The sequence below is a fragment of the Perognathus longimembris genome, chromosome 7, assembly GCF_023159225.1.
Source record: "Perognathus longimembris pacificus isolate PPM17 chromosome 7, ASM2315922v1, whole genome shotgun sequence".
NCBI classification, from domain to species: Eukaryota; Metazoa; Chordata; class Mammalia; order Rodentia; family Heteromyidae; genus Perognathus; species Perognathus longimembris.
The window spans coordinates 19,297,377-19,311,151 of record NC_063167.1 but is presented as its reverse complement, the minus strand read 5'-3'; the positions used below and the strand labels follow the sequence as shown (position 1 = coordinate 19,311,151).

At 42.1% G+C, this 13,775-nt stretch overlaps 1 protein-coding gene across 1 annotated transcript in view; it reads right to left on the bottom strand.

Annotated features, from left to right (window-relative positions):
• Zcchc17 (zinc finger CCHC-type containing 17) overlaps window positions 1–13,775 on the bottom strand; it is a 38,483-nt gene that overhangs the window by 8,245 nt on the left and 16,463 nt on the right. The window contains exons 4-7 of the mRNA XM_048350732.1: window positions 11,934–12,034; window positions 8,137–8,228; window positions 2,631–2,731; window positions 661–806 (exon numbers count right to left, since the gene is read on the bottom strand). Of these exons, the coding sequence (XP_048206689.1) occupies window positions 661–806; window positions 2,631–2,731; window positions 8,137–8,228; window positions 11,934–12,034 (440 nt within the window). The remainder of the gene's footprint in view (window positions 1–660; window positions 807–2,630; window positions 2,732–8,136; window positions 8,229–11,933; window positions 12,035–13,775) is intronic.

The window sequence follows — 13,775 nt, the reverse complement described above, 5'->3', positions numbered from 1 at the left end:
AATGAGGGGCTGGGAATATGGCCTAGTGGCAAGAGTGCTTGCCTCCTACACATGAAGCTCTCGGTTCAATTCCCCAGCACCACATATATGGAAAACGGCCAGAAGGGACGCTGTGGCTCAGGTGGCAGAGTGCTGGCCTTGAGCAGGAAGAAGCCAGGGACGGTGCTCAGGCCCTGAGTCCAAGGCCCAGGACGGCCAAAAAAAATAACAATGAAATATTCTACCCCATGGCTGTATGACTATAAACTTACTTTCCTATTACTGAGTATTATTACTTTCAATCAACCTGCTTTTTTTTGCTGAGCTAGTCCTGGGGCTTGAATGCAGGCCTGGGCACTGTATATGAGCTTTTTTGCTCAAGGCTAGCATTTCTGCAAAATGCACATTTTCATTTTAAAACAAACAAGAAAAGATTGAAGAAAAAAAAAAAAAGATGGCGGGGCTGGGGATATGGCCTAGTGGCAAGAGTGCTTGCCTTGAATACATGAGGCCCTGGGTTCGATTCCTCAGCACCACATATACAGAGAACAGCCAGAAGTGGCGCTGTGGCTCAAGTGGCAGAGTGCTAGCCTTGAGCAAGAAGAAGCCAGGGACAGTGCTCAGGCCCTGAGTCCAAGGCCCAGGACTGGCAAAAAAAAAAAAAAAAAAGATAGAACTTACCTTCTTTCTTTTTCTGGAGGAATTCTTGGTGGGATCCGGTTTCTCAAATTCTGCTGACTTTGCTTCTTCTTTCTCCTCCTCTTCATCAGGTATGAGAGCATATTTGGTTCCACCTGGCTGCATGAAACAATCCTTTGCAAAGTGGCCTGCACAAGAGAAGCAGAGAGGGTAGGAAAGGAGTAAGCAGTTCCTCTTCTGAGCAGGCAGGTCTTCCTCAGAAGCTCCTGACATGGGCCCAGTGGCTCAGAATATATTACTGAGTCTATTCAGAACAGATTTTCTGCCACCTCAAGATGGCACTACTCACTCAGCAGAGGCCAGGGAGCAGCTGGTCTTAAAGCTGGTGGAGGTCTGGTACTGCTTTAGAAATGGCAGCGGAGGAGAATGCAGACTGTGCTGCCCTCCATTAGCAAAGGGACTTATTAATTTTTCGAGTTCTATTCTGGAACTCATTGCTGACAGTGAAAAGCTGCTCCAGAGAGCAGGATGCTTAGCAGGAGGAGCTGAGTGGCAGGCCAAGTCCTAAAGGAAGATAGCTGGCAGGAAGTGGGCACTCATAGCCAAGTCAACACAGAGACAGGCACAGTCACTGAGGAGCACTGAACATTCAGACTGTCAGGTCTGGCAAGAGCCTGAGGAATCATGAGAGCCAACATCCTGCAATTGCAGAGGAGTTGAAGCTTACAGCTAGGAAACAGCTCAAGGTTATGCACAGTAACAGAGCTACTCATGGCAGATTTCATGCCTCCCTGGGCTTTTTAGCTACACCCAAACCAGCTATCTTTGGCTTGACCTTTGTTGATTGGAACAAATTATTATTATTATCCTCATTATTATTTTCTATATTCCTCTGCTTCATGTAGTGCTATAGAAGGATCCTTTAACAGATGGCATGGACTACACAGCTAGTTTTGTCCAAGCTTCCCACAGATCCCATCTCAGGAGCAGACACAACTGCATAACCAGAAAGCTATGTGCGAGCTACTTTGTATCCCTGAGTCTAGAAGCTGAATGACTCCAGGAAAGGGGGCAGCTCTGAGTTCTCCAAATACATGGTATACACCTACCCTTCCTCTGAGGAGATATTCTTTCTCTCAGTTTTACTTTTCCCTTCTCCCTCTACATCAATAATAAATAGGGGCTCAAAATCCCATAACTGCAGCCAGGACGCAAATCTGCCACAAGTCATTGCAGAAAAATGAACAGAGCAGGGCAGATGGAAGGCTAGGGAGAAGAGGTGACAAATTGAGGTCACTTTGAAAATGAGAAACTGGCAATCCTTCTTATGGCTCCAACAAGGGAAGTCGGCTGACAGAGCTTTTTAATATTTGAAAGACTAGTAGGAAACCTGAGGAAATCAAGCTGCAAGGAAGTGACTAGCCTGTATTGTTGTTACTAACAGGATATTATATTCAGAGGTTTGAAGTTAGAGACATAAAGATGAGGAAGACAGAGCTCAACTTGGATCCTCAAGGATCCTCATTTAATTTTTATACAACAATAATTGTCCCTGGAGATAAAATTTAGAGTGTAGGAAGTGAAACTGTGGCTCAAAGTGGTCAAGTGCTATCCTTAAGCAAAAGAGCTCGGGGACAGTGCCCAGGTCCTGAGTTCAAGCACCCACAGCAGACTTAAAAAAAACACAAAAGAGTATAAATCATAATCTAATACTCTTCTATTCTTCCCTCTTACAGCAAAGGACACAGGGACCTAACCAGACAGGTTAAGTGCAGAAAGTGGGGTGCAGCGTGTGTGGGAGGCAATGGCAGTTACTCAGAATCTTGCAGGGCCAGCATTCAGGAAAGGAAACAGAAACAGCTTCAGATCACACTCTCTAATGCATAACAGCACCAGCAGGCACAGCCATCAGTTGGCTAAAGAGTGAGATAGTCTAACCCTGAGCTATCTCCTTCCTGAGGCAGGGTCCATCCACTGGGAGGAAAACACAGAAATGGCAGGCCTGTCCTTACCTTTACAGCCACACTTCTTGCAGGTCGTGTTCAAGACAGCCTCGAGGGTGATCTTCTGCCCTGTGTAATCCTGGAAGGACCGTCTCCGCCTCTCTTCTTGCCTGTAATGAAGAAGACACGACTGCTGACCCTCTTAAGGGATTTGGCAAGATACTACAAGGTAATGTTGTATGCTGGGTTTGTCTTTTTTTTTTTTTTCTGTCAGGAACACAGGAGAGAGAAGGAAAATGTACAGGGTAGAATGAACAAGGCTGAAAAATCAATTGAGTCTAACTGCTCCCAATATCAAGAGATTTTATTTTTTCACCTTTCTTGTAACACACAGGACCTACAACTAAGGTGCTCATAAAGTAGTTAATAAGAACATCATTTTAGATCAATTCCTTTTTCTAAACTCTTACACATACTTCAATCCTGGCACATGTTATACTTTTTATTTACTTTATTTACTGGATGATGTTTTTACTTACATTTTTAAGACACGGTCTCAATGTATAGCCCAGGCTAGCTTTGAACTTGTTATCCACTAGCCTCAGCTTCCCAAGTGTTATTATGCCTGGTTCTGAATGGTGAGCTGTTTGAGTTACAGTATCTTTACTATTTTCATTCCCTAGCACCTTAACCCAAAGCTCAAAACACACAATAAGCACCAATAAACATGCATTGCACTTTTTTGCTCTTCATAAAAAGCATTTTTTTCTCTCTCTCTCTCTTCCTAATCTTCCTTCTCTCCCCCTTCCTGCCCTTTTTCTATGGTGCTAAGAACCAAACCCAGAACTTGATATTCTACCATGTTTTATATCTATGATTTATATCCACAGTCAAAAAATATTCTTGTGAGTATGTTTGTGTGTGTTACTAGGATTTAATTCAGCTAGGAAGCTTCCTGCTTCCTAGGCAGGCACCCTGCCACTTGAGCCACTCTGCTAGCTCCCAAATATTCTTTCTCACATGAATCTCTAATGTTAGACTCTAGCTTCACCTAAGATTTTCTTTTCTTTTCTTTTTTTTGCAAACTCACGAGAGTCTTTATTGTAAGCTCGAGCCTGGACTCCCAACCGTCACCGACACAGCAGATCTGGATTGAGAGCCCTGACCCTCAGATAGGCAGGGTTTTTATTGTGATTACAACAGGGGCAGGGTATTTCCAACTTGGTAGATACTTGATTGGATGGCATCTAGCAAGCAAGTCTTGTCCTATTTCTATTGGCTATCTACCCTTTCAGTTATCTATTTTGGCTATGATATCGGGAACTGGCCTCGATATCAGGAATTGACAACAGGTGGTCACGTAGCACTGATGCAGGGGGTTAGTTCCGGGGGTAGAGCAAGTCACAAATGGGTTAAGCAAGCCGTTTACAGAAGCAGAATATCACGGTCAGGCTGACCTAGTACCAACTTTATTTTAACAATTGCGACCATGTTTTTCCATTACCACTAAGCAAGCTTGAGCAGGCTAAAACAATCCAGTACTCAATCATAAGTAAACCAACCCAACAGTTACCATGGCATTTCTACTACTATCATGGTTATTTCTATAGTCTATGACTATAATCATTTTTTACTGTCCATTACCATAGTTGTTACCCAGGTATAGATCACCTAAGATTTTCAACCCCTTTATTTACTAGATCTTTATAGTTAAGTAAAAATTGAGAAATACTCAGCCACAAATTGAAATTGAGAAATTTCAGCCACATTACCCAGAGAAATGCAAGACAGCTATATAAGGCAGGCCAGAGCTAATTAGTTCACATCCTTCTGGTCAGCACTTTCTTGAGCCATGGGCTCAAAGGAGGAAATGGAGAGGACTAAGATCCTCCACATTCTGCCCCATCCATTAAACGTGGAACTTCTTTAAAGTTCAGTTCTACCACCTCTTCTAGGTCTTCCTCTTCTCCTTTTCCTTCTCCTTCTTTTTACCTCCTCTCCTTCCTCTTTTTTCTCCTCAACTTCCTCCTCCTCCCCTTTCTCCTTCCTTCCTTCCTTGCTTCTGAACAGGGTTTCACAGGGTAGCCCAGACTAGCATTGAATTTGTGATCATTCTGCAGAAGCTGAGGATAAGTGTTGTTTTGTTTTGTTTTTTGCCAGTCCTGGGGCTTGAACTCAGGGCCTGAGCACTGTCCCTGGCTTCTTTTTGCTCAAGGCTAGCACTCTGCCACCTGAGCCACAGCGCCACTTCCGGCTTTTTCTATATATGTGGTGCTGAGGAATCAAACCCAGGGCTTCATGTATGTAAGGCGAGTACTTTACCACTAGGCCATATTCCCAGCCCAGCTGAGGTTAAGTGTACTAAACAATCTGCTCAAGGTCATATACTAATTTTGAACAGAACTAGAATTCTTTGTGATTAAGTCTCATTCTCAAACCTGCATTCATTTCACTATATGGTGCTACTTTCCTCGATGTGCCCACAGCCACCATTTATGACAAAAGTCACAGCTTCAGTCACATGGCTATAAGTAGACACAGCCCCCCCCCCCACAGTCACTTCTCAAACCAGAAGCCTTTCCCTCGCCCTATCCTATTTCTGAAAAGCAATTAGCTCATTATCTTGTTTTATACTTTACCATTGTTAAGTATGGTTCTGGGAAATTTCACTGCTTTGGAATTAGTCTAAAGCACACAGAATTCTTTGGAACAAAAGCAATTTATTACAAAGTCATCAGTTTAGTGCCAGACCTAAATAACCTCTCTGAAATCTGAGTTGTAAAAGATTTCCACTATAACTCAAAGTATTTTGTTAATAATCAGCCCTACAAACGTCAATATTTAGAGAGCAGGCTATGACAGAATATGAAAACCTTTACATCACATGCTCTAGTTAGAAGCATTTGGTGGCAAAAAGGGCATAACTTTAACACTGGTCCTAGATTCACTCCATTACCACAGGCTAGTTGCTCATCAAGCACTGCTAGAAAACAGAAATACACATCTACTTCACAGATGGTTATGAGAATTGCATGCATTAATGTACATACATACAGTGCCTTGAATAATTCCCGGCACTGTACTTTTTTTTACATTTATTTATTAATTGAACACAAATTTTTTGACAAGGTGTTGTGCAAAAAGGGTACAGTTACATAGTAGGGCAGTGTGTACATTTCTTGTGATATCTTACACCCTGTTTTTCTTTCCCTTCCCTAGGTCAGGCTGGGGATATAGCCTAGTGGCAAGAGTGCCTGCCTCGGATACACGAGGCCCTAGGTTCGATTCCCCAGCACCACATATACAGAAAACGGCCAGAAGCGGCGCTGTGGCTCAAGTGGCAGAGTGCTAGCCTTGAGCGGGAAGAAGCCAGGGACAGTGCTCAGGCCCTGAGTCCAAGGCCCAGGACTGGCCAAAAAAAAAAAAAAAAAGAACATATACCGTATCCACATGGCCTACGCCCAACAAAATTCGCCTAGGGCTTTAAATGTAATGTCAATATTAGACAATATGTCGACAGTAGTCTTATATGAACGTACATACATAGCTTTTGAGCTATTGTATTCCACTGAGAGGTCAATTTTTGACCTTTATATGTTGAGTAGTTGTTTGGTTTTAGTTACATAATGTTGGGTCGCTGCCCCAATCCTGTGGGAAATACCATTTGACAAGCAGTTTTTGGTTTCACAGTTTTGGTTTCTACTGTCTCTCTGTCGCACTTTCTTAACAGTCATATATCAGGGAGATCATGCACCTTTGTTTTCTGTGTTCTAGGCTTGTCTCGCTCAACATTATTTGTTCGAGTTCTGACCATTTCCCTGCGAATAACAATATTTCACCATTCCTAATTGCTATGTAGTATTCCATTGTGTATAGGTACCATATTTTTTGGATCCATTCATCTGTGGAGGGGCATCTGAGTTGTTTCCATATTTTGGCTATTGTGAATTGCCGGCACTGTACTTTTGATAAATATCAGAAAAAAAATTCTTTCATATCCAAAGTGATATTGCTCGGAACTATAAACATGAGAGATTCAAAACTTTTTGAGTCAGGTGCCGATGGCTCATACCTGTAATCCTAGCAACTAGGAGGCTAAGATTTAAGGATTTCGGTTCAAAGCCAGCCCGAGCAGGAAAGTCTGTGAGACTCTTATCTCCAAATAACCACCTGAAAACCAGAAGTGGTGCTGTGGTCCAAAGTGGTAGAGAACTAGCCTTGAGTGAAAAAGCTCAGAGACAGAGCCTAGGCCCTGAGTTCAAGACTCACAACCCTCCCTTCCAAAGAACTGTTTTGAAACAATATCTCACTCAAATGTCATTTATTACTTTTTTGTTTTCATTGTTGTTGCTTGTTTATGAGTCTGGGTCTTACTGTGTAGCCCAATCTGGCTTCAAACTCACATCCTACCTCAGCCTCCTAAGTGCTAGGATTATAGGCATGTGTCACCACATCCAGCTTTTAAAAAATTTTTATTAGTGACCTAACTGCCAAAGAAGGCATCTAATTAGCAAAAGAGAATAATATATTTCACCATTTAAGGCAACAAAAAAACATCATGAGTAACTTAAGGATAAGTGTATGATTTTTATTGGTTTTCTGAGATAACAGAAAACAGTTAATAAGCCCCTCAAGTTTCCTCAAGGCCGCAGGCATGGCTCAGTGGTAGCACTCCCAAAGGATTCCTCAAAGGATCTCAGGGATTCAAGAACCACTGGTTAAAGTTTAAGGAAGTATTTGAAGCGGAACAATTTTCATGACATTATCATAGATCAAAGAAAATCCTCTAACTCTTTTTTTAAAAAGGCAAGGTATTGTATTCAGAAGATGTTAGAATCTAAGCACCACTAGAATTGCTCTAAGACGACCCCATTCTCCTACATAGCTCCACCTGTCTTCAGAAACCAGTAGGAGTATTTCATGAATACTTGGAGGTTAACAGAATAAAGAATAGAAGCAGAAAAAGACAGAGGAGGAAACAAAACCAGTGCTGGAGCCCTACTATGCTAAGAGATTTTCATCCTAGTATTTTATCTTAGAACTTGATGCAATAAGTTGGGGGGTGGGGGGTACATGCTCATGATCCCAACACTAAGAGACTGAGGCAGGAAGATATGGGATGTATAGGAAGACTACCAAAAAAAATTAAAATCCAACATCAAAAATAACTCTACCCAGGTGCCAGTGGCTCACGCTGCCTATAATCCTAGCTACTCAGGAGGTTGAGATCTGAGGATCACAGTTCAGAGCCAGCCAGGAGAAGAAAAGGCTGAGCAAGACTCTTATCTCCAATTAACCACTAGAAAACCAAAGGTGGAGTTGTACCTCAAGTGGTAGAGTAATACACTTAAGCAAAAAAGTTTGGGGACAGTGCCTAGGCCCTGAATTCAAGACCCAGGACTAGAACAAAAAGAAAAGAAAAGAAACAATTCCATCGTAGTGTTATGTATACTTCATATCCATAAAAACTAAAGATCACAAAAGTGGCATAACTCATCAACACCTAAATTGACAAATGCTAGAAGTTCCAGTTCAGATTGAGTGGGATTGGAGCCTTTCCAAACCCTTTACCTACTCAATGATAACGTTGTTGGGATCAAGGTCTTTCCCAGTCCCTTGGTTGACAACTTTCATGGAGAGGGATACTTTTATCCTATCATTTTTCATCTGGAAAAAAAAAAGAAAAGTAGAGTCAGCAAATATTCTAAGTATATAATTGAGACTGCTAACATACAACTACCAGACTAGGGAGCAGTTATTATCATCATACAACGCTGAGCTCCTGTAATGGACAAAGTGCTATACTAGGAACCCTGGGAGTACAAAGAAGCCTAACCGGCAGACCCGATGGCAGAAACTTTGTAGGAAATGACCTGCATTTCATCCTGTCCTCTGCTCAGAAATCCAAGGCCTGAAAGACTGACCAGGAAGAAAAAAAAAACTTCAGAGATCCATAAACTAGTTCTTCAAACATCCTGGAGAGTAGATCTCCTTCTGGACTTGGTCTAGAACTACTTTAAACAAAATGACACTTTTTCTGCTTCCTGGGACACATGAAGCCCTTCTTCACTTCAGTCTGCATTAGCTGTTCTCACCCTAGAACGTTCTTATCCCAACTCTCCATATGACTAAGAACTTTTCCTTTGGGTCTCATCTTCAAGAGCCCTTTCCTGACAACTATCTAAATCTATCTTCAATAAAGTTTGAATAGATTATAGTACTTATCTGCAATTGTTTAGATAGATAGATATACACACATACATACATATATGTGTTTACTTTCAAAAAGTGTCCACCAATTATATTGTATCTAAGCTCCATAGTACCTAGGATCATTTATGTCTGGCTCATATTTTTTGTTTTGTGAGATAACGTCTTACTATGTAACCTAGGCTGGCCTGGCACTCAAGATAGTACCTCAGCCTCCCCTGTGTTAAGATTACAGGTAGGGGTCATTATGCCCAGTATCTGATCCTTTCTTGTATCCCCCAAACCAAGCATACAGTACACACTCACACTCTATTGAAGAATAGCTGTTTCAGGTCCCAGGTGGAAGGACAGGACAAATGCATGCTCACGGCCTTTATAACCCTCAGCTGAGTTGCTACTCATATTGTTCTCACTTCTACCATAGTGCATGATAGATTCCAGGAAAAATAGCTATGTTTTGTTCTGGCCCAAACTGAAATGTACCTGGCAACTACTCTTTAAAGTTTATGATAAAGATTTGTCCCACAGATTAAGTTTCCTTCTCTCACTCTGGTTAATTTTCCCTTTTTCGTGTGTGTGTGTGTGTGTGTGTGTGTGTGTGTGTGTGTGTGTGTGTGTGTGTGTGTGTGTGTGTGTGTGTGTGTGTGTGTTTTGAACTCAGACTGAGGCTCTTGCTCAACTTTTTGCTCACGGCTGGCTCTCTACCCCTTGAGCCATGCTTCCAGCATTTTGCTAGTTAATTGGGGGTGGAGTCTCACAGTGTTTTTTGCCCAGGCTGGCTTCCAACTATGATCCTCCAAGTCTCAGATTTCTGAATACCTAGGATTACAGGTGTGAGCCCTGTAATCTTTTTGGTTATAACTCCTTTTGGTTATTTTCTCTACTCTTCTTGTTCAATTCATGAGATAAACTTCAGGGAAAAGCACTTACTGCAGCACTTCATAGCTCATGTCATTCCTTCTGAGTGTGCATGACACCCAGAAATGTTCTTCTTGTTTTTTATTCATTCATTTGCTCATTCACTTACTAATTTATGCTGGCACTGAGGCTTAAACTCATAGCCTCACACTCTCACCTCATCTTTTTGCTCAAGACTGACACTCTACCACACTTAAGTAAGTGAGCCACACTTCTGCTGGGTAACTGGAGATCAGAATCTCACAGACTTTTCTGCCTGGGCTTACTTCACACTTTGATCCTCAGATATCATTCTCCTAAATAGCTAGGATTTCAGCATAAACTATCAGCAACTGGGCAGATATTTTAATTTTATTTCTATCTTTTATTTTTGGGGGTACTGCATTTTGAACTCATGGAATTGTACTTGCTAGGCAGTACCATTACTGTACCAATGGGTCATACTTTCTCAGCTTTTTATTCTGTTTTTCTTTTTTTTTGGCCAGTCCTGGGGCTTGGACTCAGGGCCTGAGCACTGTCCCTGGCTTCTTTTTGCTCTAGGCTAGCACTCTGCCACTTGAGCCACAGCGCCACTTCTGGCCATTTTCTGTATATGTGGTGCTGGGGAATTGAACCCAAGGCCTCATGTATAGGAGGCAAGCACTCTTGCCACTAGGCCATATCCCTAGCCCCTTTTATTCTGTTTTTCAAATAAGGTCTTGAGTTTATCTGGACTGGCCTGGATAATGATTCTCCTCTTTATACTTCTCCTGTACCTGGGAGGACAGGCATGTAAGCCCAGGTATTTTTTTTTTTTTTGCAAGTCCCTGGGATTTGAACTCTGGTCCTGGGTGCTATCCCAGTTTATGCCCAGCTTTTCAAAAAAATATAATTGTATTGTTATTATTAAGGTGATTGTGGGTGAATGCCTAGAATCCTGTACAAGTTTTCACGTCCAGTTGTATTTTAGATCTAGCTTCCACATATGAGAACAAACAAGTGCCGTTGGTCTCTGCACTTGGCTTACATCCTACTTAACATGATTTGTTCTAGGACCATCCATTTCCCTGCAAATGACATAATCTTATTCTTTCTCATGGATGAATAAAATTCCATTATGAATAAGTGCCACATTATTTTTTAACCTACTCATCTATTGTAGAGCATCTAGGCTGTTTCTATAACTTGTTTGTGGTGAATAGTGCAGCAATGAACATGGATGTGTACATGTCTTTATTATTGTATTCTGACTTGTAATGTTCTGGGTAGAATCCCAAGAGTGGTAAGGTGGGGTCATAGGGAAGATCTATCTACCTTTAGTTTTTTTGAGGAACCTCCAAACCACCTTCCAGAGTGGTTGTACTAGGGTTTCTTTTTCCCCATCCTTCAGCCCTGCCAACATTTATTGTTGATTGAATTCTCAATGTTGGCCAGTCTAACTGGGGTAAGTTTAATTGGTTTATTAGTTTTGAGGGGGGTTAATTTCTTGAGCTCCTTGTATATTTTAGAAATTAGACCTTTGTCTGATGTATTGCTGGTAAAGATCTTCCCCCAGTCTGTTGGCTATCTTCTTAGTAACTATGTCCTTTACTGTGCAGAAAGTTTTTATTTTGATATAGTCCCATTTGTCAAGTCTCTCTCTTGTTTGTTGTGCCCTGGGACTCTTTTCAAAAAGTTCCTGTCTGTGCCTATAAGTTCTAATGTTTCTCCTATTCCATCTTGCAATAATTTCAAAATTTCAGGTATGACACTGAGGTCTCTGATCCACTTTGAGTTGATATTGGTGCATGGTGACAAACAGGCATCCAGTTTTAGTTTTCTTTTTTTTTTTTTTTTTTTTTTGTGGCCAGTCCTGAGGCTTAAACTCAGGGCTTGGGCACTGTCCTTGAGTTTATTTTACTCAAGGATTTTTCTGTTTATGTGGTACTGAGGAATCAAACACAGAGTTTCATGCATGCTAGGCAGTACTCTACCACTAAGCCACATTCCTAGCCTCTTAATTTTTTCTTTATCTTTTTCTTTTTTTTCTTTTGCCAGTCCTGGGGCTTGAACTCAGGGCCTGAGCATTGTCCCTGGCTTCTTTTTGCTCAAGGCTAGCACTCTACCACTTGAGCCACAGTGCCACTTCTGGCTTTTTCTGTATATGTGGTGCTGAGGAATGGAACCCAGGGCTTCATGTATCCAAGGCAAGCACTCTAACACTAGGCCATATTCCCAGCCCCCTCCTAATCTTTTCTAACCCTATGAAACTGTATAGACTTTTACCTCACGGCCAATAAGCTTCACCCACACTTTGTCTCCAACATCTACTATCTCAGAGGGCTTATCAACCCGACAGGATGACATGTGCGTTCGATGGACCAGACCTGCGCACGGAAAGAAAAACAAAACAAAACAGAGGTCATTTCTGGTATGTATTCACTAAATGATTGGGTTAGGAAAAGACATGCAAGACAAAAGGAAATTTTTCAGTAAAAAAATATAATTAATTTAAAACTACAAACTAAAGATTTTTTTTTTCTTTTAGTGCTGGTACTGAGGTTTGAACTCAGGGCCTGGGTGCTGTTCCTTAACATTTTTACTTGAGGCTGGTATTCACAGTTTAAGGCCAACTTGGGCAGAAAAGTTCATGAGATCCCTTCTCAACCCATTGCCACAGAGGTATGTGTCTGTCACACTAGTGGCTAAGAGAGGCTAAGAATAGTTCCAAGCCATCCTGGACTGTCTCAATGTAAGTAGCCAGGCAGGGTGGCTCACACCTGTCACCCCAGCTATGACTGCAAGTCAACAGTAGGTGAATGGAGGTCTGGACATACACCTAGACAGAAAGCAAGATTCTACAAAATAACCAGTGCAACAAAGGTTTGGAGGTGTAACTCAGAAGTAGAGAACTTGCTTAGCAAGTTCAAACCCAGTACTGCCAAAAAGAAAAGGAAAAGGCTAGACTCAGGGCTGTAGCTTAGCACAATAGAGCACTTTTGAGCATTTGTGTGAGGTCCTGACTTTAATTCCCAGCTCCAGAAAAATAAAATAAATCACATTTAATAAATGAATTCTAGTCCCAGGTCTGCCATTTACTATCTTTTAAAAAAATTTTTTTGTCAGTCATGAGGCTTAAACTATGGGCCTGGGCACTGTACTTGAGCTCTTTTGCTCAAGGTTAGTGCTCTATCACTTTGAGCTACGGCTCCACTTCTGGTTTTCTAGTGGTTAGTTGGAGATAAGAGTCTCACAGCCTTTCCTGCCCAGGCTGACTTTGAACCACAATCCTCAGATCTCAGCCTCCTGAGTAGCTAGGATTATAAGCATGAGCCACTGGTGCCCAGCTCCATTTAATATCTTGACTTGGACAAGTCACCTATTTGTTTTGTCAGTTGTGGGGTTTAAACCTGAAGAGCCAGACTTTGAAGTCAGACCCCACTTTACCACGCGAACCCCACTTTACCACGCGAACCTGAGATAAGCAGGCCCTGTGAGCAAACCCAGGACAAGCTTATTAGGGCCCAGCCGGTCAAGAACTCTAACTGCTGGGAATGCTTAACTCTAACTGCCCCCAGAATGCCTCAAGCCCTGTGCCTCGAGCCCTGAGCCAATCAGATTTGTACCCGTGTCCTAATCTTGCTTGCTTGAACACCGGATGGTTGTAATTTTGTTTTTTGTCTTACTTGAACACCTGATGGCTGTAACTTTGTTTTTTGCCTTTATAAGCCCTGTGCATTTGCAGTTCGGGGCTTCCGCCTAACCTCCACTGTGTCGGTGGGTAGGACGAGGCCCGAGTTGCAGCTCGCCTGAATAAAGTCTTGCCTTGCTTTTGCATTTCGGAACGTCTGAGTCTCGTTGGCCTTCTTGGTGGTCGTTTCGCGACTTGGCATAACAAACCCACTGGGCACTATTCCTGAGCTCTTTTGCTCAAGACTAGTGCTGCTCTACCAATGTGAGCCACAATGCCACTTTGGCATTAAACCCAGATCCTCAGATCTCAGCCTCCAGAGTAGCTAGGATTACAAGCATGACCAACCAGTTCCTTGCTTGACGTTTTCTTATTTCTGCATTTCAACTTGAAAGGGAAACTAGAAGGAGCTCAGTAATTATTTACTAAACTAAATT